A 25,003-nucleotide genomic window follows, 5' to 3' on the forward strand; every position below is an offset into this window, starting at 1 on the left:
TATCCAAATCATCATTGCACAGCTCAATGAGTTACCACAAAGTGAATACCTACATACCCACTAGACTGATCAAGAAATAGAACATTGACTAGCATTCCAGAAGTCCCTCCTCATGTCCCTTTCCAATCCATTAACCTTCTCTCCTCCTCAAAGGGAACTACTATCCTGATTTCTAAAACTATTGGTTAGTTTGGCTGTTTTTATATCTTACATAAATGGACTAACAGAGTAGATACTCTTTTGTGTCTGTCTTCTTTCACTCAATACTATGTAAGATTTCATCCACAATGAAACTGGTGTTGATTTCCATGCTGTGTAGTATTCCATTATATGAATATACTGCAATTTATCTGTTCTGCGATTGGATATTTAGATTGTTTGCAGTTTGGGGGATATTACAAATAATTCTGTTAACATTCTGTGTACAAGTGCACAAATTTCTTTGGTTTTATATCTAGAGGTGAAGCCAAGTCATAGGTCAGTTTTAGTAGATTATGCTTTCCAAATTGGTTGTATAAATTACACCTTCACTAGCAGTATATGAGGTTTCTTTCTACTATCCATCATTACCACCCATTGTTTTTGTCAGTCTTTATAGTTTTAGCCAATCTCTTGTATAGTGATATCTCGATGACATTTTGTTTTGCATTTTCTGGATGACAAACTAACGTTGACTGCTTTTTCATGTTTATTGGCCATTGGGATATGATCTTGTGAAATGTCTGTTCTAGTCAATCTCTGGCCTGTTTTTCATTTTATTTTTTTCTTGATGATTTATAGGAGTCATTTGTATACCTTTTTTCTTGGTAAATTGTTCTGTTCTTTCAAATTTCACATAGGTGGAACGAATGGCTGAATTACGACATATACATTCCTGATCTTCCTCGTGCGGCTCGACTTTGCCTTTCCATTTGTTCTGTCAAAGGCCGAAAAGGTGCTAAGGAGGTAAAGTGTTTTAGAAGGAGCAATTCTATTAACCTCTAGACACTACTAAAGTACTGCTGATTGAGTTTTTAGTCAAGAAATTGATATTATTTTTCTTTATCTAAAATAAATAAAACATTATAAAATTTTTAATAAATAAATGTATCATAGAAGAACACCTTGGGAGCTTCCAGAATTTATTTGTGGTATGTTCTGAGGTCATATTGATACAATTTTTTAAACATGCAAAGTGACTACACACAAAGATCTGTTAAGTGATTACATTCAAATATCTGTCTTGCTTGCTTTGGTTCATATTTCCTATTAAATAATTAAAGAAAATACATGTAATTTCATATGGGAAAAAGGAGAGCAAGTTCTTACACTTTGAAAAGGTTAATATGGCTTGTTATAGACATTATGAAAGGGGCAGTTGTTGACCTCTCCTTCCTGGGGAAGAAAAGAGTTTTGAAATGCGTTCTATAATTTAATCCACAGAGTATGAATATTTTCCTGCATTTAATTTTTTTTTTTAAGGAACACTGTCCATTGGCCTGGGGAAATATAAACTTGTTTGATTACACAGATACTCTAGTATCTGGAAAAATGGCTTTGAATCTTTGGCCAGTACCTCATGGATTAGAAGATTTGCTGAACCCTATTGGTGTTACTGGATCAAATCCAAATAAAGTAAGCTAATAAATTATCATAAATTACAATTTTTTTTTATGACAGTCAAGCACAACAAACATATACATAATAACTTTCATTCCATCTCTTAGGAAACTCCATGCTTAGAGTTGGAGTTTGACTGGTTCAGCAGTGTGGTCAAGTTTCCAGATATGTCAGTGATTGAAGAGCATGCCAATTGGTCTGTGTCCCGAGAAGCAGGATTTAGTTATTCCCATGCAGGACTGGTAAGGCAAATCACTGAGTTTTCTTAAGTATCTATCATCATCAGTGGATTTGGGTACATACTCTTTGTATGGAAAGGGTTTCGTGTGTTTTAGTTACACTGACAGAGCTACTATAGGCTCTACGACGGTATTGCAATATAATAAAATTCTCTATATCCTAATATTTTTACTGCAGCTCTGCCTCTTCTTCTTTTACTCAGAGCTCTAGCCTGCCTTCATTTAACAAATACTTCTTTAGTTTCAACAGACCCAATGTTAACTGAAAGATAGAATCAGTTTTAGTCTCTTACAAAAAACAATTTTTCTTTGAAAGAAAAAATGTATTGTATGGTATGTACTAGGTCATAAAGTTGTAACCTAAAAAGACCTCCATTGAGTATACAGTCTAATGGTGAAAATAGACATTAAACTGGTGAAAAAAGAAATATAAGATTATAAATCATGGTAAGTGCCACAAAGGAAAAAACCATAGTGTACCAAGAATGAGGAATGGAGGGTTGGGAGAGAAAAGCTAATATATATTGGGTTCAGGAAAGACCTCTCTGAGATAGTAACTTTGAGGTTGAATCAAAGTATAAATATGTTGTTAACTGAGCTTGGAAGCAGAAAAAATAGCTTCACCACCATAGCCTAGATCCCCTAGAAAAGAGTATATATGAAATGGAATTTAAATACTGATCTAATTGTCTGATCTCTGCCTCAACTTTGCAACCACAATATAAGTGGGGGTAAGGACCATTAAATTCTCTCTTATTTCTCAAGGGCAAAGGTGTCAGTGCTAAGAGAAGAGAATATTTTTGTTCTTTGTTGTTGTTTTTCCCACTTTTCAAATTTATCACTTTTTCTTTGGCCTAGTTGTAGGTTATCAATAGGCCCGCCAATTAATATGGGGCTAAGAGGTCCAGAAATATGCCTACCATGTTTCATATACTCCTGGATGAGGTAACAGCACCCAGGGGCAACCAGCAATCTTTCACTTAGAAACTTTTATGAGTTTACAGCTGTGTAATCAGTAAGGGGTTTACTAATCCCTTTTGTAAACTGAGTAATAATCATAATAACCTTTAGCCTTCCTGCCTGTGTACTTTCAAAGATTTGTAAAAGGTATTTTGATAAGTACAATTAACTTAAAATCATTACTGAATTCTATCAGATACTGAAAGTACAGTTAACTTTTTTGACATTGAAAAGATTCCCTTTCTTGAAAAATGTAGTCACTATTCTGTAAGTTTAATTCCTTGATGATAATTGCTAGCTAACATTTATCAAGTACTTATTGTGTACGAAATGCCATACCAATCACTTTTTACATATTATCTCATTTAATGTTAAAAGCAATCTCTATGAACGTAGGTACTATTATAGTCCTTATTTCACCAGTAAGGAAACAGGCTTAAGGAGTCTAAATAACTTATCCAGTGTCACTCTTTAATAAGTATTGAGCCTCTTATTCCTAACCATTCTGTTGTAACCAAACAGGAATTCCTTAATTTTTAAACTGGGGTTGAAATACTGGTAAGCATTCCCATGAAGTGTCATAGCCCTGTCCAATTAGTTATGCTTATAAACTTAGTTACAAGAGTAAAGTCACTTGAAAACTCATTTATTTCCTGTTTTATTCTTTCAACTATTGAATTCAGTTCACTATCATGGTATGTTGGAACCAATTTTAGCTTTTGAATTTCTTTTTTGAGCAAGTCTAACACTGTAAGGTTTGATATTTTACGACATTTTTGCTTCCTAGAAAAATGTTTTCTTTCAAAGAAAAATTGTTTATCTTTATAAGAGACTAAAACTGATTCTATCTTTCAATTAACATTGGGTCTGTTGAAAAGTTTTATAAATCTCAGGCGCATTATGGGGTCTTAGTTTTCCTATTTCATCATTTATCAATTTTATTTCCTACTATGCTTAAAAAGACTAAAATAATATGAAAATATAGAAGGATAAAATAGCTTAGGAAGGTGATAAAATAGTGAAATAAACCATCACTATTACATCATCCTTCAGTCTTCTTATTGCATTGCCTATTGTCTTACATCATCTTTCCAGAGGTATAAAGAAGTCTGCAAACACCACCTTTGTAGTTTTTTGTTGTTTTTTAGGTTTTCATTGAATACTGTTGAGAATTCAGGAATTTTCCCTTACCACTCATAATGACAAAGAGAAGAAAACGGACTGAAGGAAATATTTCACAATTATTAGAATATATGAAATATTCTGAAAAATATTCTGTGAAATATTTCACAAATTAGAATATGATGCAAAGAGACAATAGCACTGTAAAGCAGAATTTCTCAACCTCAACACTTTTGACATCTTGGGCCAAGTGATTCTTTATTAATAGACGCCATCCTGTGCATTACAGGAAGTTTAGCAGCATCCTTGGTCTCTAGCCAATAGCACTACTACCCCAAGTTGTGACAACCAAAATGTCTCCATGCAATATCAAGATCCCTGGGAGGTAAAGGGGACAAAATCACCCCAGTTGAGAACCACAGCTTTAGACTCTTAATGATAATGGTGAAATTGATTATATAAGTGAAATATCAAATGACAACCTAGATGAATTTTCCTAAACTCAAATGATGAGTGAACAATATATTTCCAAGGACAAAAAGGAAATACAGTATTCATATTCAGTTAGTCATTCAACAGGAATGACTTCATCACACAGTATTTTTTTTTATAAGAACCTGGGCACACATCTTTTGCCGTATTCTATCTTTTATGCTACATTTTCTAAGTGGATAGATGCTTCAGGCGGGTGTGTATACAAAAATGAGTGGAAAGAAGAAGGTGATGTAGAAATTTTAAAATTCTTTGAAATTGATATCTGTAAAGATAAAAATAGAAATATTTTGCAATTATGAAGCAAGGAAGATGGTCATTCTCTCTAGCAAAATCATGAGCCATCAAAGTTTTCAAAAGTATTGCTTTTTGACATGCAAGTACAAGAAAAACCAGAAGTGATGACAAGCTAGAACTTACTAGATATGTACTTAAAATCCGGAATCAGTATTTGCAAGATGGATATGTTCCAGGCTCATGCATGACAGTTGATAAGCAAGCAGTTAGTTGATTCAGAGGATGTTGCCCAGGTTGGATTATAAACTTGGTTTTACTGGGTTTAAATTCTTATTAAGATGTCTAACATAATTGTTTTCACCATCACTTTATTATTCTCTAAATTATTCTATATTGAAAATATAAACAAATAAAAATAAGCAAATATTAAAGTATTAAGAGTTCATTGGACCCCAGTGATGAATAGTAATGACTACTTTTCCTGGTGAAATGAGGGTTAAGTATTATCTCTTCCCTGGACTATTACAGTAGCTTCCTAACTGGTCTCCCTCTTCCACAGAGCAGCCAAAATAATCTTTATTAAACATAAATCAATTCACGATATTTATCCTTTAAATACCTTTCAATAAAAATAAAATTCAGGGGCAGCCAGATGGCTCAGTTGGTTAGAGTGCGAGCTCTGAACAACAGGTTTGCCAGTTCGATTCCCACATGGGCCAGTGAGCTGCGCCCTCCACAACTAGATTGAAGACAACAAGCTGCCGCTGAGCTTCCGCAGGGGCGGCCAGATGGCTGAGTTGGTTAGAACATGAGCTCTCAACAACAACGATGCCGGTTCAATTCCGGCATGGGATGGTGGGCTGCACCCCCTGCAACTAAAGATTGAAAACGGCAACTGGACTTGGAGCTGGGCTGTGCTCTCCACAACTAGTTAAAGGACAACGATTTGGAGCTGATGGGCCCTGGAGAAACACACTGTTCCCCAATTTAAAAAAAATTAAAAATGAATAAAAATGAAATTCAAACTTTTTACCCTGGCCACAGATTTTAATGCTCTGAAACTGACCTCCTGTCATTCCTCTACCTCATGTACTGGGCTTCAAGCCCATTGGCCTTCTTCCTGTTCCTCCTTCACACCCAACTCATTCACTCTGGGGCACTTTCATTGTTCCCTCCACCTGCAATAGTCTTTTCCTGATCTTGGTGTGGATCTTGTCATTTGGGTCACAAATTAAATATTAGTTTCTAAGAGTTCATTTCCGAACATCCAGCCTAATGTAACCACTCATTCCCTGTGACATCACCCAGAGTATTTATATCAACTCTCCAATATTTCTCTTATATGTTCACTTAATTTCCCACTATAATGGAGGCCCTGTGAGAACAGGTTGTTTTACTCTTCTGTGTCCTGAACAGTAAGTACAAGACAAGGCACACAGCACATGTTTTAATAAATATTTGTTGAATGAATATGTGCCAGCAATATTTCTTTATGTTGTTAGATAAATTAACAATGTTTAAATGTGTAAAAACCAAATAGCATGGATGTTTGCTTTCATTTTTAGCCATTAGGAATATGTGTAACCCATTCTAAGGAATATATATGTTTTGTATAATATATTAATATGCATTCATAATTATTATGTAGTTAATGTATCTATATTTAAAGAGAATAAATACATTACTTGGAATCTTGGAATTATACCAAAAGTGTTTTCTTTTTAGTTTCCAAATACTCAACGTACAGTGTATTAATGGAGTTTCTTCTTTTTTCCCTTATTTATTTTTACTTTTTAAATTTGAAAGCCTTAGAGTAATTATAAGGATGAATTCAGGCAAAGATTATGAAAGAATTTACATTTTTATTTAATTATTTTACTATTTCTTATTCCGGAAGTATAACCAGATTAGTTAATAGAAGACTATTATTCACTACTACCCAGTCAGCTCTTACTCCTGACTAACTTTGTCAGTTACAGTTCTGTGGTTGGTGGTAATGTTAACCAAATAAGTTATTGGATTTGTTCCACAAATACTGTCTTACATTGATTCTTCCCTGTTCCTGAAAATAAAGTCTTGCAATGAGAATTGTAAACTAGTTCACATCAGTTAATAAGCAATGTAAAGTTATTGACAGTTTTCTTTTTCTGTAGATCATTCATGAATCCTAGGTGAAAATACATGGCAAAGGAAATCACAAAAGGCACTGTTTTATTTTACAGAGTAACAGACTAGCTAGAGACAACGAATTAAGGGAAAATGATAAAGAACAGCTCCGAGCAATTTGTACCCGAGATCCTCTATCTGAAATCACTGAGCAAGAGAAAGATTTTCTGTGGAGCCACAGGTGAGTGTTAAGAGTCTCTGTTTCTTTCTTCTGTAACAGAAGAAAGTACTGAGTTTGGCTGATCTTGCCATGTTTCTACCATACCTGTTAAATAATGCATAATTTACATGATTTTTTATTATAAACATTATGCTTTTTAAATCTGTGGGTATAGATCAGTATTTCTAGAAAACCATGCTGCATTGGTACTAACCTTGCACATTGAAGGCTTTTTTAAAACTCTAAATCCCTGATATAACTTATTTTAAGATTTGATTTTTGGTTTTATTTTTTAATAAAATTCAAGCTCCAAAAAAATATCCTGTAGTTTTAGGTCAATTTAATTGTGATTTAGTTGGTCGATTTTTCCAGTTTTAGGCGATACCTCCATTTTTTTTTTCTTTTTTTTTTTTTTTTTTACACTCCCTCAAAGTAATAGTGTAATGCCTTATTTTTACTTATGAAGAAATTATCCTACTACTTGGTAAAGGTACAGTGGCTTACTTAAATAAAGCAATTGTAGTGCATTTCTGCATCAAGTCCATTAAAACATAAATCCTGTCCAGTGACCGCAGCAGAGTGGTGACTCTTCTCATGGTTCATGTTGCATAAGTGGGTAAATAAAAGGAGCTTTAGAAAGAGTATTATAAAATAAATTTATAATTTTTCCTGAGTACTTGTCATCCATTTGGATTTTCCTTTTGTCTTCCTTGCCATTATAACTGTGTCTAAGTATATATGTACATATATATGCAACTAAATAGTGTTAAACTCTGATTTCTTTTGATTTTAAGGAAGGCTAGCAATGGTAAGAAGTTTTAAAGGTGTTTGGACCTTCTTAAAGATTGCACAGTTGAAAATGTAGACATGTAGGCCTTTTGAATAACATGCAAGAATATTTTTTATTTTGTTTTGTCTTTTCCACACAGACACTACTGTGTAACTATCCCTGAAATTCTACCCAAATTGCTTCTGTCCGTTAAATGGAATTCTAGAGATGAAGTAGCTCAGGTAAATGTGTGTTTCAGATTACTGAATAACTGTTGCACAAAATTGATATGTTGCTTAAATTGTTATCTCTCGAAAGTCTGCATAAATATGAGATGAAATAGACTTTTAAATTAATAATGGTAATATAGTGGAGAAAAATACCGTTCACACCTCTTCCACTGATAAAAATTAATCATGCTGAACATTTTAAGCACTGAATCATAAGGGGAGCTTTTATCTCAACTTTAAAATAAAAAGACAGTGTCTTAGAGGGTTCATTTACAACTATCTTTGAGTTATAAGTATGAGTCCTGGTCTTTGTCCTGCACAGATGTACTGCTTGGTAAAAGACTGGCCTCCAATCAAACCTGAACAGGCTATGGAGCTCCTGGACTGCAACTACCCAGACCCTATGGTTCGAGGTTTTGCTGTTCGATGCTTGGAAAAATATTTAACAGACGACAAACTTTCTCAGTACCTAATTCAGCTAGTCCAGGTAAAATAATGTAAACTAGAAAAATACGTTTTTATTTTATTCTAAATCCATGCAATTCTCAAAAGCTACTGTATTAACTGGTTTTATGCTTTTTTTAAAAAAAAGCATAGTAATAACTACTTTCTCTCTAAAAATTTTTCTTTAAATCCAACCATGCAAAAATTGACCCTGATTGATGTAAAATTGTTTTTGTTTGTTTTTAAACACGTAGGTACTAAAATATGAACAGTATTTGGATAACCTGCTTGTGAGATTTTTACTCAAGAAAGCATTGACTAATCAAAGGATTGGGCACTTTTTCTTTTGGCATTTAAAGTAAGTCCAGTTATTTTCCCATTAAATTATTAAGATGCATATTACTTTCTTAATGTATGTATAAATATGTATTACTTATATACTATAGTTTTTGTTTGTCTGTAAGAGTTTTCCATATTGTATCAACGATGAGCTTCCCCTCAACTTTTTAATGTTAAATAAGCAGTAAAATTCAAAATGAATTTTATACAGGAATGAGAGCTGAAATATTTTTAAAAATTTTGATTCTACTTTAAGCAAAGTTAAGTTTGCTAGATTAATGTTGCAGTTAGTTTCAGTGCATGTGGGTATTAAAATATACCAAAATAAAGAAAAACACAAAAACCTTACCTGGAATTCAGAAGACTGACAGAAGCTCAAGTTTCTTACTAGAAAACAAGCTAAGAATAAAAGTATTTTGTAGAATATGATATATCTAATATGCAGAGTTAGGGGTCATACACTTTTCTTCTAAATTTAAAAGAAGATTTGTAATTAACATGATTTTTTTAATGTTAAGATAAATTAAAAGTGGGATCTAGAAGCTAGGTTTAAAATAACTTAAATTTAGAGATAGTACAGAAAAGGGACAGACAGGTATGCCAGCAGTCAAATAGTACTCACTGAGCTCTTAACTCCCACCCTATTCATTTTGTTACTTTTGTGCCTACTTTCCTTTTTTTTATGTTAAAATATCTTGTGCTGAGATTAGTAAATGAAAAGTAGTTGAAATAAACCTAAAAGCCAGTTCATTAAATTTACATTTCCAGGAACTACGGGAAACCTTTGATTGTCTTGCTTCTAAATAATAGGTTTTAAATCATTTTATTGTTAGTATGATTATAACATTTATTAGATTTAGAAAATGGGTTTTCTTGGGGTTTTTTATAATTAGTTTCAGGTGTACAAAACAATGTAATAGTTAGACATTTACACCCCTCTTATTTTCTCAAAAAAGATTATATGCATACTCATTTAAGACTATATATATCTAAATATAAATATAAATATATATATGGTCTCTCTTTTTTTTTTTTTTTTTGACTCTTGCACTGTTCTTTTAGATCTGAGATGCACAATAAAACAGTTAGTCAGAGGTTTGGCCTGCTTTTGGAGTCCTACTGTCGTGCATGTGGGATGTATTTGAAGCACCTGAATAGGCAAGTTGAAGCTATGGAAAAGCTCATTAACTTAACTGACATTCTCAAGCAAGAGAAGAAGGATGAGACACAAAAGGTATGTGACTCTGGTTTGTTGTTGAGACTCTGTTCATTGCAATGGGGCAGGGTTATTTGAGAGCCAGTACGTATGCAAATGGTGGGTCTTAAGAGCATATCAGAATTTGGATCCCAGTTCCACTGCCTCTCAGCTGTGTAATGTTAGACACGTTATTTAGTCTTTAAGACTCATTTTCCTCATCTGTAAAATGGGAATAACATTTTCTTCATAGGGTGGTTGTGAGAATTAAATTATGTGAGATATGCAAAGCACCTGTCACAGTCCCTAGAACGTGGGAGGTGCCTATTAGCTCTCTCTCCTTTCTCTTTTTACAGCCCTAACTTTTAAAAATAATTTCTCCTTATTCTGTTTCATATATTATCTTTTAGTAATGCCCTTGAAAATGAGTGGAAAGAAATCAGTTTATACATTTCTAAGTTTAAAATGGACTCTTAGTCATTCAGTGAATGTATCACATACTCTAGTCATCTGCTGTCTAGCTTAATGTTACTGAGGAATATTAAATGTGAAGATTTTTCATGACCTTTTCCTACTCTTTGTCTCTTATTTAACACACATTTTATAGTAAAAAGTGAGATCATTCCTCACCTCTAGTGAAATGAAAAAAAAAAAAAAAATCCCCATTTATTAGGGAGTCCCCAGAGGATGGAAAATATAAATTTAAAAGTGCTGAATGAATTTTTCCAACATCTTCGTTAATATTGCTTGAGGGGGAAAAAAAACAAACTTTAAAAGAAATTTATTGTTTTAATCTAAATGTCATTCAGTGTGTGACTCAGTTGATTTTATTGAAGTTATGGTACATAAGTTTAAATATGTATAGGTTTTCAGAATGTATAGGTCATTAGAATGTTTCTGATGCCAGAATTGTGAGCAGGAGGGGACTAGATTGCTTTAAAATAGTAAAATTTATTATATTTAGATAGTAACTGAAGTAAGAAAAAAAGAAACTTGATATTAGTTCAATTTGTAAATATAGGCATTTCTTCTAAGCTGGAATTGTCATATCATAGATTGGCTATGATACAATGGATTAAGAACATAAAATTCATTACTCATTACTACTGGTTTAAATGGGACTGTGACAGAAAACTAAAAGTTCAATCATAGGAACAAAAGCTGTTACTTTGAGTGGTTTCATGTGTTATAATAACAATGATAAAGTGTAGGAAGCAGTGTGCTAACACTAGGGTTGACAGTGAGAGAAAAAGAAATGCCTTTACATGAGCAAGAGCTGCCCTAGTCAGTGATGACTAGATTTTCTAGTTATTTGCTTATACTTAGTAAGTAAAAACGAAAAACTGTTACTAAAATTCCTACATGAAAATTAATTTATTATGAATTCCTAGCTCTTAACTTCTTTTTTCCCCACTCACATTTTGAATTTTCGATAGATGGAGGTTTCCTGAAATACAATGGCAGTTATTACATGATAGCTCAGCAGTCTGGGCTCTGGTTTGAATTGATTAAAAAGGGTTGCTTCTGTCCAGCTGTATACTAAAACCTAAGTATAGCGTGAGACTCAGTGGAGCAAAGGTTTTTAAAAGTCCTTATGCCAACCGTCTCTTTTAGCCTTACATGACCTTTTCTACCCGACAGAGAGAGAGTGAATATGATGTTTTCTGAAAAGCTTTAAAGTAACGTTAATAACATGATGTCGCCATAGTTTTTCCCCTACTAGGGTCAGCAGACTTTTCCTTAAGAGGCCAGATAGTAAATATTTTAGATTTGCAGGCCATGCGAACTCTGTTGTAACTACTGAACTCTGCTATATTCTGTGTGAACGTGGCGTATGTCTAAATGAATGGGCCTAGCTATATTGAATGCAATTTGATTTACAGAAACTGGCAGCTGATCTGCTGTAGTTGACCACGCCCTGTTCCACAGCCTCTGTCATCATGCAGAGTTCTCGCAGGAAGGTGCGCGGTACTGCCACTCTTGCCTGTCTGCCTGAGTTGTGATGCTGTGTTGTAGAAACCCTTATAATTAGAATGCAGCCAGTCCAGGGTATGGATTCCAAGACTACACAATGCTGAGGTTCCAATGTATAAAAAAGATTAGCAGTTAGTATTACTTCTGATGAAATCAATGTCTAACCGTGATTGTACTTATCTATCAGGTACAGATGAAGTTTTTAGTTGAGCAAATGCGGCGACCAGATTTCATGGATGCTTTACAGGGCTTTCTGTCTCCTCTAAATCCTGCTCATCAACTAGGAAATCTCAGGTAAGGTACTTCATGGGAAGTTTTATTGATATATTTAAATAAGTACTCTTTCTGGAGAAAATCTTGAGAAAAGTCAAAGTGTCCATTATAATGAGACTGTTCAATTATATATGCTTCCCTGTCCCATTCTCCTACCCTGTAAAATAAGAGTTGTAAAATTCTCTTAAATTCAGACTGCACTTATTCAGGATGAGTTTTTACTACTTTAATGACAGAGTTTAAAACACTCTATGGCCAGAATTTCTGGTATCATAGGATAAGAAATGGAATATAATGTCTGTAAAGGTAAAGATATGTCCCTATATTTGTTGAAAATTCATATGCTATTATATAAAATAATTTTTAAGCATAACATTTATTTTTTATACTCCCTGAGAAATTAATTCATAAATAAGATTGAGTAGAAAGTTTAAAATTTTTATAACACTTCAGAAAGCTATACTGTATATGTATTTTAAAATAAATTTGAGGCTAAGAGACAAATAAAGCTAAGGTGTCTAGTAAAATTTTTAACTGTTTCAAAGGCTTGAAGAGTGTCGAATTATGTCCTCTGCAAAAAGGCCACTGTGGTTGAATTGGGAGAACCCAGACATCATGTCAGAGTTACTGTTTCAGAACAATGAGATCATCTTTAAAAATGGGGATGGTAAGGAAAAGTATTAATGAACGTATGATGCATGAATTTAGCTATCTTTTTATATACAGGATATTTATGAACCATGAAGACTATTGAAAGCCATTTAAGGAATATGCATGTGGTAAAGTATACAATATTAAGCAGATGTCTAAACCTTTAAATATATTATTGAAAAGTATAATTATTGAAAAGAAGTACTAGGTTTAGAATCAGAAGGCCTGAAATCACTTTCTAACTATCATTTGCTGTGTGAGCATCCATATATTCCATAAATATCTGATGTGCTAGACCTTGGGGTTGTAAGAATAAACAAAACAGAATCCTTGCCTTCTTTAAGCTTATAATCTAGCAGGGAAAAGAGAGATGTTAACAAATAATTACAAAAATAAAATTATAACCACGCTACAAAGGAAAAGTGTAGTCTGCTAAGGGATCATATAAAAGAAGGTCCTAGTTTACTTGGAGAACAGGCTGTAAAGGGAGCAGTGAGAGGATCCACTCATGGGTTTCCTTTGGGAAATGACATTTCAGCACTGAATTCTGTTAACCCAATATTTTAATATAAACGTTCAAATTTAAGGATTCAGAAAAATAAGTACTTTAAATATCTTAATTTAAAATTTTTATGAAACAGCTTATTCTGCATTATTATACAGGTGGGTTTATGCAGATACTTCAGAAATGGTTTAAAGAATCACAATATTGTTTTCCTTATGGATTATTTTGAAGAGTAAATATAGTCTGTTTATTTTCCACTTGAAAACAGTGTGATGATATGATACCCAAATATGCATTTTTGGCATTAAGTGGTGGTACATATTATTTGAATTTCAGATTTACGGCAAGATATGCTAACACTTCAAATTATTCGCATTATGGAAAATATCTGGCAAAATCAAGGTCTTGATCTTCGGTAGGTAACCAATAAGGCACTATGTATGTTGAAAATTATCCTGAAAAAGTAAACTATTAATAAATATTAATTATAAATCATACAGAGGCATTATATCTATAAAGAAATGTATGGGATAGTAATTAACACTAGTTGATTACACTATGATATTTTCATTTGTCCTCTTCCTCTGCTTAGAATAAATAGCTCATGAGGTTCATCTAGGTAAGAAGAGCTATGTCTCTAAGCTGGTAAAGGCTGCAGCTGCTTCCAGGGTGTCACTATTTAGAAACAGGTCATTATTTAGAAAGGAGACACAAAAAGCCCCTGTTTTCTTTCAGAAGTTACGAGCTTAGAAGACAGTTTCTTTCATAATATAAATTTTCTAATTTTAAAACTTTCTAAATCCTCTAATCTTAAATCAGTTTTGCAGTAAAATGTATGAAGTCAACTACCATGTTTCCCCGAAAATAAGACCTAACCGAAAATAAGCCCTAGCATGATTTTTCAAGATGACGTCCCCTAAACATAAGCCCTAATGCATCTTTTGGAGCAAACCTTAATATAAGACCCGGTCTTACTTTCACGGAAAAGCAGTAATCTTAAAGTTTTGGCCATTCTGTTGATTTCTGCCCAGCCTTCTGTATTTATCAGTATTATCTCCAAGTTCTCTGTCATTCATTCAGCTTCTTCTAGTCATTTTTTGATTCTAATGGTATTTCCTTCTCTTACTCATCTCTTTGCAAATCTAGAGTCATTCAGGCAAAGGCCACTGTCACGTCCAGTATTTTTGTCTGTAAGTTGGCACCGGAGTCAACTCTAGCTGCAGCAACAGAGTAGATTAGGGTTTATGTGTGTGCTTCGTATAGATTAAGAGTATCTAGTATATAAAAATGTACTGATAACAAATAGTAGCATCCTTCTATTTCCAAGAAGAAAAATGGACATCTCAAGTAACCTGCCAAATCACAAAATTCAGTCATCAACTTTAATTCTTAACTCCTGGTTCTTTGCTTAATTTCTGCTGCTTTCCCCAAACAATTATTATTGTACGAGTCAAGTTTCCTTTTGTGGTATAATTTCCTGTGTCGTGGGAGATCCACCTGCCACTACTACAAACCACCCCCAGGGGAATAGAGTACAAAAGAGAATGTAGAACTAGACAGAGTAGAGGAAAGGACTTAACTATATAACTCCAGTAATTATAATATTTAATTGTAAATTAATGATGGTTAAAAAAAGCATCTAAAGTTAAGCTAGGTCATTGGAAAGTATGTTGGATCTTTGGAAAGCTTTTAAGTCTTATAATGTTTTTAAAATATTTTTCTTTTAACAAGTAAATTTAAGTACAAGTTTCTGTCTAAAGTTTAATTTTAAATAAAAAGCAAATTTAAGTAAAATCATAGCATTTTTATTTATACCTGGCCAAACTTACATTCAGGTTTATGGTAATTCTGCTTGTTTGTTTGGTTTTTTTCCCAACAAGCCTTATGGGACTATGGGACTGACTATGTGACTACTGTGACCTAACAGGACTATGTGACTCTTTAAACTATGAGCATGTTCAACAGTAATACAATGTAAAGCAAGAGAAAATGAGCAGCAATTCAACCTTAAGAAATTCCTGTACTTACCAGGACAGGTAGAAGAAAAGTTTCTATAAGATAAATGTTCAAAAGGGTAGGAAGACCAGAGTAAGTGATTCACAGAATCCAAAAAAAGGTGAGAGAGTCACAAAAATGTATAGTGTCGGTGCCTTAAGAGTATAAGGACTCTGAAAAAGCCTTCGGAGTCGATGATTCATGGTGAGCTTAAGGAAGAGCTGACCCAGTAGAGGGGTAGGAGTAGAAGTTAGGCTGCAAGGACTTAAGTGAGAAAATGAAAACAAGTGTAGACTATTACTCTTTTAGGAACTAAGAAGTAAAAGAATGGGCAGTAGCTTATGAGAACAACAGTTCAAGAAAAACCATACTTTACTACTTATGTGCCATTTGGTGTGTTAGGTGCTTTTTTTCATTGTCTCTTTAAATCTTCACATCTCCACCCTTGACATGTTCTTTTTAGTATTCTGTGTGATGAATGGCACACAGAAATACCCATAAAGCACTTCTGCTGCATGCCAAAGTGTGGCTGTATCAAGGGAAAGCATTTGTGGCTTATTTGAATTGTGAGCTGAACTTGCTTTTTTTTATAGAACAATATTTTTACCTAAAGAATAACTAATAGATAAGCTATGATTATTAAAGCATGGGTATTTGGCAGACAGTTTCTTGAAAATGAACAATCTGAGCTTCTCTTTTCAAGGAGAAAAACTGACAGAATTTGTTGTTAATTGTCAAATTTGAGCTTTCCGCAAAAATTAGAATTTTGAAAACTTTGTGTCCATCGCTGTAAGCATAACACCTTCCCCAAAATTAAAGATTTTTCTGATGATATCAGTGGTAATATTAACAACTGTGACTTTTTAGTTGGTATAATGAAAAGGATCAACATTTGAGAAACACCTCTTTAACTCAGTGAACTAATGTCTTCCAAATGACTAATGCGGGATATTATAAAGTCATATATGGGTAAAAGTTCCATACACATGTTAGATAGATGAATGGATTTTAATGTAACAGAGTATGAAAAGTTTATTGTTATGTTTTCAGATTGCATATTGCAATTTGAGAAACTATCTCTTGTCAAATTTTGGAATAATATCAAAGAAATATCATAATTATCTGAAAAGGCTATTATAATACTCCTTTTTCAAACTACATATTTCCACGAGGCTAGATTTTCTTCATATGCTTCTATTAAAACATTGCATTAGATTGAACACAGAAGCACATATGAGAATCCAGCTCAGTACTATTAAGCCAGACATTAAAGAAATTTGAAATAATGGGAAACAGCATCACTCTTCTAAGTTTTAATATATGGTTTTTTGTTTCATGAGACATTATTTATATTACCGTACAATAGTTTACTGTTATTTTTAAATGAATTAACATTTTAATTTTTTATTTTTTCCATTTTAATTTCTCGTATCAATAGATATAACCCACATAAATAAAAGCTTTTGGTATCCTCAGTAATTTTTAAGAGTATAAAGGAGTCCTGAGACCAAAAATTTGAGAACTGCTGCCCTAAAGTATTATTTAGATATTAATTAAATATCGTTAAATTTCTAAGTTGTAAATATTTATGAAATTTTATTTTATTTTTTGTTTTGTTTTTTAAGATTTTTATTAAAATATAGCTAACATACAATATTATGTTAGTTTCAGGTGTTTATGAAGTTTTGATTGCCACAATAATTTTCTTAATGCTTTTCTGATACATAATTAAATCCTTTTCAGTTGATGGTTATAATAAATGATGGCAGATAATTTTAAGGATTTTTCTAGGAATATGTGTCATACTATAATAACAGAACATTAAAATTAGGTTAAGGGAGTAAATGTCATGCATGACAAATTTGCAAATACTTGACTATTTCTGTATTAGCCTATTAAAATATTTGCTATTTTAAAATTCCATCATTTAATTGCAAATGCCTTGATCCTTTTTCAGAATGTTACCTTATGGTTGTCTGTCAATTGGTGACTGCGTGGGACTTATTGAGGTAGTGAGAAGTTCTCATACTATTATGCAAATTCAGTGCAAAGGAGGCCTGAAAGGTGCACTGCAGTTCAATAGCCACACACTACATCAGTGGCTCAAAGACAAGAACAAAGGAGAAATGTGAGTTTATTCTTCTTGTTTACCTATTTAATCTAAGTTATTGTCAGACAAATTCTTTAATGGTTGTGTCTATTTCTGAATTAGACCAGAGAAAACAACTGTACTTACTTAGGCAAAAAATATGTTCAAACCTTTGACATATTTGAGATTATTGTGTTTAAATGACCAGAATTGCTTAAATTTAGTGAAATCCTGTACATTCAACTTAGGTATCTAAAAGCTGTTTTTCTTACTCTTTTTTAGAAATATTAACATTGCACATTCAAAATTTTACTTCTGACTTATTGTTAACAATAATTAGAAAAAATTCCTTTTAATGACGTATTTTTTCACTATAATAAGAATTCTGCTTTGATCAGAAAATATCTAGAAATTTCTTTAGAAATCCTTGAAAACTTCAGAATCTCAAAATGTCTCAGATCCTTGGACATAATTACTTACTCCCCTGTCAGTGATTATTTTCATTGTTTTAATACAGATTTGGACCATCTTTTCCCAGTTTGCATCACTCTGTATTTCCACACTATTCATCAGGTGTTTCTTTCTTCTTTGTAGATACGATGCAGCCATTGATCTGTTTACACGTTCGTGTGCTGGATATTGTGTCGCTACCTTCATTTTGGGAATTGGGGATCGTCACAATAGTAACATCATGGTTAAAGATGATGGACAAGTAATTCCTTTATCTTTTTAAATTGTTTTGGCATTCTTAAATTTATTCAGTCAGGATATTGTATTTCTGCATTTGTCAAACTATAACAATTTCTTATTTTCAAAAGCTGTTTCATATAGATTTTGGACACTTTCTGGATCACAAGAAGAAAAAATTTGGCTACAAACGAGAACGTGTGCCATTTGTTTTGACACAAGATTTCTTGATAGTGATTAGTAAAGGAGCCCAAGAATGCACAAAGACAAGAGAATTTGAGAGGTAAGCTCAAGAAAAGTTTTTACTTACTGCTGTTTAAAGCATTGTACTCCACCTTCTCTATATTGACAAATAAGGTATAGTGCTGATAAGACATTTTTTAGTCACACAATTTGAGAAATTCGGTCAACTGTAATTACCATGTTTATTCATAATCTTTGTTACCACCTTATGGTATATCATTCGTCTGTCTTAAACCTTAAAGTACTTTTAAAATCTTTCATAAAATTTCATTTTATCTAGAACTCAGTCCTGGACCTAGCCTGAACCCTAAAAGTTTTAGTATGGATCACTTCATACATTTAATAAATCCTTATTAAATTCCTAATGTGCCAGGCATTATTCTAGGTGCTGGTGATAAGCAGTAACCAAGTCCTGATTGGCTCATGAGATTTACGTTCTAGCGTGGGGTAAAGGGATTGGGGGAGGAGAATGTTGTTTTTTATAGGTTTATCCAAGAATCCCTCTCTAATGCTGTGACATTTGAGCAGAGAGCTGGAGGTGTTAACGCCATTTGCTCGGTACTGACCAAACTGTTTTTATTACTTGTAGGTTTCAGGAGATGTGTTACAAAGCTTATCTAGCTATTCGGCAGCATGCCAATCTCTTCATAAATCTTTTCTCAATGATGCTTGGCTCTGGAATGCCAGAACTACAATCTTTTGATGACATTGCATACATTCGAAAGACCCTAGCTTTAGATAAAACTGAGCAAGAGGCTTTGGAATATTTCATGAAACAAATGAATGATGCACATCATGGTGGCTGGACAACAAAAATGGATTGGATCTTCCACACAATTAAGCAGCATGCTTTGAACTGAAATGATAACTAAGAAACTGAAAGCTCAATATTGGATTCTGTACTGCACTGTTAATAACTGTCAGTAGGCAAAGACTGATTGCATAGGAATTGCACAATCCATGAACAGCATTAGAATTTACAGCAAGAACAGAAATAAAATACTATATAATTTAAATAATGCAAACACAAACAGGGTTTGATAGCACTAAACTAGTTCATTTCAAAATTAAGCTTTAGAATAATGCGCAATTTCATGTTATGCCTTAAGTCCAAAAAGGTAAACTTTGAAGATTGTTTGTATCTTTTTTTAAAAAACAAAACAAAACAAAAAAAAAAACCCAAAATATATAGAAATGATGGAGAAGGAAAAAGAATGATGTTCTTTTTTTTGTCTTGCAAATGTTCTATGTTTTGAAATGTAGACACACAAAGTCTATTATTGCATTAGGTCCAAGTAAACTGGAGTTTGATGTTAAATTATATTAAGATTAGAAAACATGAAAATTTCTTATTTTTTCATTGCTGTTCAACTTATAGTTTGAAGTGGGTTTTTTGACTCCTTGTTTAATGAAGAAAAATGCTTGGGGTGGAAGGGACTTTTGAGATTTCACCAGAGACTTTTCTTTTTTAATAAATCAAACCTTTTGACGATTTGGGGTCTTATCAGCAAAGTTTTGGAAACAGTCACAAATGAGACCTGTTATAAGGTGGTATTTTTGGGTTTTTTTCTGGACAGTATTTACAAGAATTTGATTCTTATTTCCCAGGGAAATTCTGGGCACCCATAAAGTAAAATAATCATCGTAGAGAAAGAATGAGCAGGAATAGTTCTTGCTCCAGAATTGTACAGTATTCACCTTAGGTTGATTTCTTTTTTTTCTCCTTTTGCAATTGAATTGAATACATTTTTCATGCATGTTTTCCAGAAAATAGAAATGAGTATTAATGTTATTAAAAAGATTATTTTTTTTATTAAAGGCTATTTATATTATAGAAACTATCATTAATATATATTCTTTATTTCACAATCTGTCCCATAGTCATGCATTGTTTTGCACCCCAAATTTTTTCTTGTTTGTATCAGCATGGTCAGCTTTTCTCTTGGTCTGTGGGTAAGGCTCAGGCACTATCCCATTTATACCAAACTAGTGAATAACTACTTAAAGAAAACAGATTAAAGTTCATCCTCTTTCCTTATTTCTTTTTGTTTTTACATGAATCCCCTATCTTCCATCCTCCTTTATAGTTCAGAATGCCTCAATCATATGAAATTAAGTACCAAAATTAATACAATTTAGAGTATCTTCCTGATTGCTTAAACCCTCTACCGAGGTATGCTCATGAATAATACTTTGTAATATGGGGAAATAGAAACCATGAACTTTTTGCCTTTTTAGGCTATTTATCCAATATCAAAATAATAGAAGTAGGACCTTAAACCATTTTAAGATCACATCCCATGTCCAAGTGGTCAGGTCTCACTCTCCAACTTTCTTAAATTGCATTGGAGCGCAGGATACATTCTTAAACATTTTGAAAACATTAACCCAGGATGTAGGGATTAATGGCTAGTCATCACTTCAGAATCTGGTATTTTACTCAGTATTTGAAATGAGTGATTAATACCCTAGGAAATAGCTTTAGCAAATGTCCAGGTGCCACACCAGAAAAAGTGCAATAATTGACTGACAGTTTTCTAGATTAGGCATATTATGGGAATACAACTTTATAAAGAGTGCACATTGTATACTCCAGTGTAACTGCATCACTTAAAAAATAGTCACTTATGAAATCAGTTACCTATAGTACAAGTCTTGAATAGTGAACAAGGACTCTAATACAAATACTCTTAATATTTGGCTATTTTAGAACCCTTAAAGGGCATAATTATTGGAGATTTAGGTACTTCACTAAAGCATGTATATAATATTGACAAGAAATATAAATTTGAAGATTAGGGGAACTTATTTCTCTAAACTGTCTTGGAATAGGTAAGAAGCATTTAAACTCTGTTTTAAGCAGCAAACCAATAGATTCTTTTGCAGATACAGATTTCATAAGATTAAAAGTTCATGATTAACGTTTTCTGTCTTTTAGATCTATTCAGTTATAATACATACTAACATCCCAGTCTTTTCTATATCAGGGATTGATTACAGGAAAACTCAGTGAAATGGTACAAATCTGAAACTTTGATGGTGGAAACTGAAGTTTTAACAGAGAACCGTGTTTTACCCAAGTGCCAAAAAAGCTTTGAGCTTCCTTGCACAAAATTTATACAATTTTTGCATTTTCCACATCAGTCCAGATAGTCCCCTTTCCCTGGGACCATTAAAACATAAGCCACGTACCTTAGTTCATCATTGACATTATTTTCAAGAGTTATTATAACTCAATTCTGTTTGAAACACTGTAGACAAATTTTATAAAGAACATAGATAAAGTGGTCTAGCTAAAAAAGCAAAGTAAACTTTAAACAAATCCAAGCAGAGTTTAAGTAAACAGCATTAAAAATAAGAAAAGGGGCAGGTAGTTCTCAGAAGGCAAAGAACCAAAAACTGAGTTAAAAGCTACATGGCTGACTGGGAAGTTTCAAATCAGTGATAATAGTCACTTCCAGGTACTTCAGTACCAGAGATCAATTCCGATTGGTCAGTTCTTATGGCCAACCATCCTTGTCACGGAATGTGGTATCACTGACTTTTGGCTCTACAATTTCATTTGGTCACTCGAGCAGTATTTCCTTCAATGACTATTTTGGAGGAAAAAAGCAGGTTTAAGAAAAGTAAAACCTAATTTTAAACACATTCTAGCAAGAAATAATCAACTGTTTGAAACATCATGCTTTAACTTTTTGTCATTCTCAGCTATATGAAGTTTATTTTAAAGATTTTTAGATTGCTGTTAATTTGAAATCTGTTTATCATATTGTGGTATTTGGTTTTTTAAAAAAGATGTTTCTAATTGGGTTTTTTAAACAAGAATGGAACTTGGTCTCTATTTTATGATAGAACCTAAGCTTTTTGTGGTTCTTAGTGTCCTGTGTAAAACTTAGTGTCAAAGTAATCAATTTTGAGGTTTTTCCCTTCTACTCTGCTTTATATTACAAGCCCTATAGGAAATGGGAACCTGGTAAATATACAATGAATTGTAAAATATTTTAATGTGTAACTTTTTCAACTGTGAAACTATGACTATTGGTTTTTTTTTCTTTTTTTGATGAAAACAGCTGCTGATAAAGTATTTTGTGTAAAGTGTAGTTCTTATTAATCAGGAAAATAATCAATGACTTGATTAGAATGTATATACCCTCTTGGATTTTATTTTAAATGGATATGGTAATTTTCACGTAGGTAAAACACAGTCCATCTGTATTCTTTTTTCCATCAAAAATTGCGTGATTTGGCATTATAAAAAAATTATGAGCAGCCTATCTGTTTTTAAGGGCACCATGGAAATTGCACAGCATGTAAACTTGGATTTGTTTCTTAATGATTTTTTAAATCCATTTAATTCATCTTCTGACCAATAGCCCATGCTTGCCAACTCTTTGAAGAAATTTAATTTCCAGCATTATTTTAAAGCCAGCAGGTTCACTTTTACTCAATTTTATAAGTTCCTTTTCTTTGTATGTCTGCATAAACAGCAGACCTGGGCTGGACCCACATACTCAGAATTCACTTTAAAAATTGATTTTGATGTCCATGACGTCACTAAAATATTTCAGTTTAAAGACCATATGTGGTGTTAATGGAATGTGGTGCTTCTACTATTTAAAAACAACTTTCATACTTCAGATGTTTTTGAGAAGAGGGGAATGTGGAGGGAGGGGGCTAAACAGGGAGGAGCTGTTTGAATGAATCACATTCTTCATATCCATCCTGCTCAGACGGGGCACTAGAGAAGGCTGAGATCTGTGACAGGATGTCGTACATACCATGAGGGGAAAAACTCTTTATCAAGGGTGGGATTGAGAAGGCTGAACTATAAAGTTCAGCATTGATAGGATACTCAGATAATAATTCTTGGTGACAGAATAATACAGCTGGGCTGTTTTTTAAAAATAAAAACAAACAATTTTTATTTCTTAATGTTGCATTAAAAACTGTAAATGTATCTTAACATGCCATGGCCTGGGAAGCCTTTTTTCTTTTCTCTCAAAAATTATGCTCACTTTCTGAAAAGATGATAGGGTTTAGTTCAAGATAACTATGGTCCAGATAAAATCGGATTGGTAACTCTACCTCAGAAGGTTATTAAGGAAAAAACTAGATGAGTCACAATTCAACACTTCAGGCTCTGATATTACAGAAATTTGCAGAGTACTGTATTTTAGATTTATAAAGTCAGAGTAGACATGCCTTGTTTCTAATGGCATTGGAGACATTAAGAAAAAATTTTGGTTAACAATTTAGTCACTGCTCCAGCCATTTGGAAAAGGCAATCGTGCTAAGAAGTTCATGGTACTGGGTTCTTGAATTTGACATTTGAAATGTTATGTTCTTTTTTCTGATTATTAGTGAAATTACTGTGTGCATATTTGCACACATTTCTATTTGTATACACACTGCTTGCTAGCTCTAGTCAAAAGGCATCTTTTATAAAAGGTGTAAACATCAAGTTTCTAAAATTCAGAAGAGTTTAGAATTTATTAGGAGTTTCCCAAGTTGGGACGTTAGTTTTTAAATAAGCTTATTTCATTCAAGTATTCCACTTGAGTAAGTTTTGCACTTCCTTTTTATCAGTGCAGCGCCATTCCTTTTGCTTAGATATGTTAATATTTTAGATATGTTAATATTACAACCATGGTAGTTAGCATAAAGTGACAGTTATGAGCCATAGGAATTTATCTGACTTAATTTTTACACAACTACACATCAGAGTTTTAGCAGAGAGGAGAAAAGCAAAATCAGTCTAATTGTACATTTAGTGTAGTTGGGTAACTGATTTTTCACTACCAACAGTGGACTCCATTCCTCATGTTGGTAAGTATGGAAAGGGGTGTTTTTTTAATGCATTTTTGTTAGCTATTTAAGTCTGAGTCTATCTGAAACCATATTTAATCTGTCACTACAATAATTTTGTGGTTATGCTAAGAGCCGTTTACATTTTTATGTGATTCTTATTTTTGTTAATTCTTCTAGGTTAGCAAGGAGGCAGAAAACCAACTCTAATATTGTCTAAAAATAGCTTTAGTAAGACTGAACTTCTTATTTCTAGCATGAATTTCCAAATGTGGTCATTATCTATTGATTTCATAAGAAAAAGCCCCTTACCAGATTCAATTTATGTTCCTAAAGCTTGGCCTTCATCTGATTTCTAGAAAAGTTGTTGGCTGTGGAACCTAAATTTCAAATGCAATCAGTGGTTTCAGTGTGATTCAGTCCATGGACATAATTGGGTTGAATAAAATCTAAAACAATATATCCTTCTGGAACATAACACTTTCATATCTTGGGGAATATGGCACTACCAACAGAAGACTACTAAAACACATCAAGTGTTGACTTTTGGAAGCTTCAAAAGAGCTCCCACCACGCTTTTTAGCCCCCCAAATAGCAAATCTATTTCTCTATATTTTGTCATTCAGTAAATTGAAGTCCTGTGGTATACTGCATTAGTTAGGAGAAAAAGGGTTTTTAAATGTTCTTTTAATGATGGCCCCAAAAGTATCTGACACAGCAAGATGCATGTGTTATTGTACTGAGAATATAGAATAATCCAGTGTCACTGAATTTAAGACCTCTTCCCAGTCTTGCTGTTCCTAGCAAGAAGTTTGGCCTGTGACTGCAC

General features: G+C 33.0%; 1 protein-coding gene across 2 annotated transcripts in view; it reads left to right on the forward strand.

Moving 5' to 3' along the window:
• PIK3CA (phosphatidylinositol-4,5-bisphosphate 3-kinase catalytic subunit alpha) overlaps positions 1 to 23,337 on the forward strand; it is a 73,715-nt gene extending 50,378 nt beyond the window's left edge. For both annotated transcript variants that reach the window (XM_019751997.3, XM_019752006.3), the window contains exons 7-21: positions 840 to 945; positions 1,462 to 1,614; positions 1,707 to 1,841; positions 6,872 to 6,996; positions 7,905 to 7,986; positions 8,297 to 8,461; positions 8,673 to 8,776; positions 9,820 to 9,991; positions 12,114 to 12,220; positions 12,745 to 12,866; positions 13,692 to 13,770; positions 17,308 to 17,478; positions 18,034 to 18,151; positions 18,258 to 18,409; positions 18,959 to 23,337. In XM_019751997.3, coding sequence (XP_019607556.1) covers positions 840 to 945; positions 1,462 to 1,614; positions 1,707 to 1,841; positions 6,872 to 6,996; positions 7,905 to 7,986; positions 8,297 to 8,461; positions 8,673 to 8,776; positions 9,820 to 9,991; positions 12,114 to 12,220; positions 12,745 to 12,866; positions 13,692 to 13,770; positions 17,308 to 17,478; positions 18,034 to 18,151; positions 18,258 to 18,409; positions 18,959 to 19,229 — 2,062 coding nt within the window. In that variant the 3' untranslated portion in view covers positions 19,230 to 23,337. The remainder of the gene's footprint in view (positions 1 to 839; positions 946 to 1,461; positions 1,615 to 1,706; positions 1,842 to 6,871; positions 6,997 to 7,904; positions 7,987 to 8,296; positions 8,462 to 8,672; positions 8,777 to 9,819; positions 9,992 to 12,113; positions 12,221 to 12,744; positions 12,867 to 13,691; positions 13,771 to 17,307; positions 17,479 to 18,033; positions 18,152 to 18,257; positions 18,410 to 18,958) is intronic.
• The last annotated feature ends 1,666 nt before the right edge of the window (positions 23,338 to 25,003 follow it).

This window comes from Rhinolophus sinicus, chromosome 17 (assembly GCF_057876585.1).
Source record: "Rhinolophus sinicus isolate RSI-liver-muscle chromosome 17, RSI-T2T, whole genome shotgun sequence".
In the NCBI taxonomy this organism is placed as follows: domain Eukaryota; kingdom Metazoa; phylum Chordata; class Mammalia; order Chiroptera; family Rhinolophidae; genus Rhinolophus; species Rhinolophus sinicus.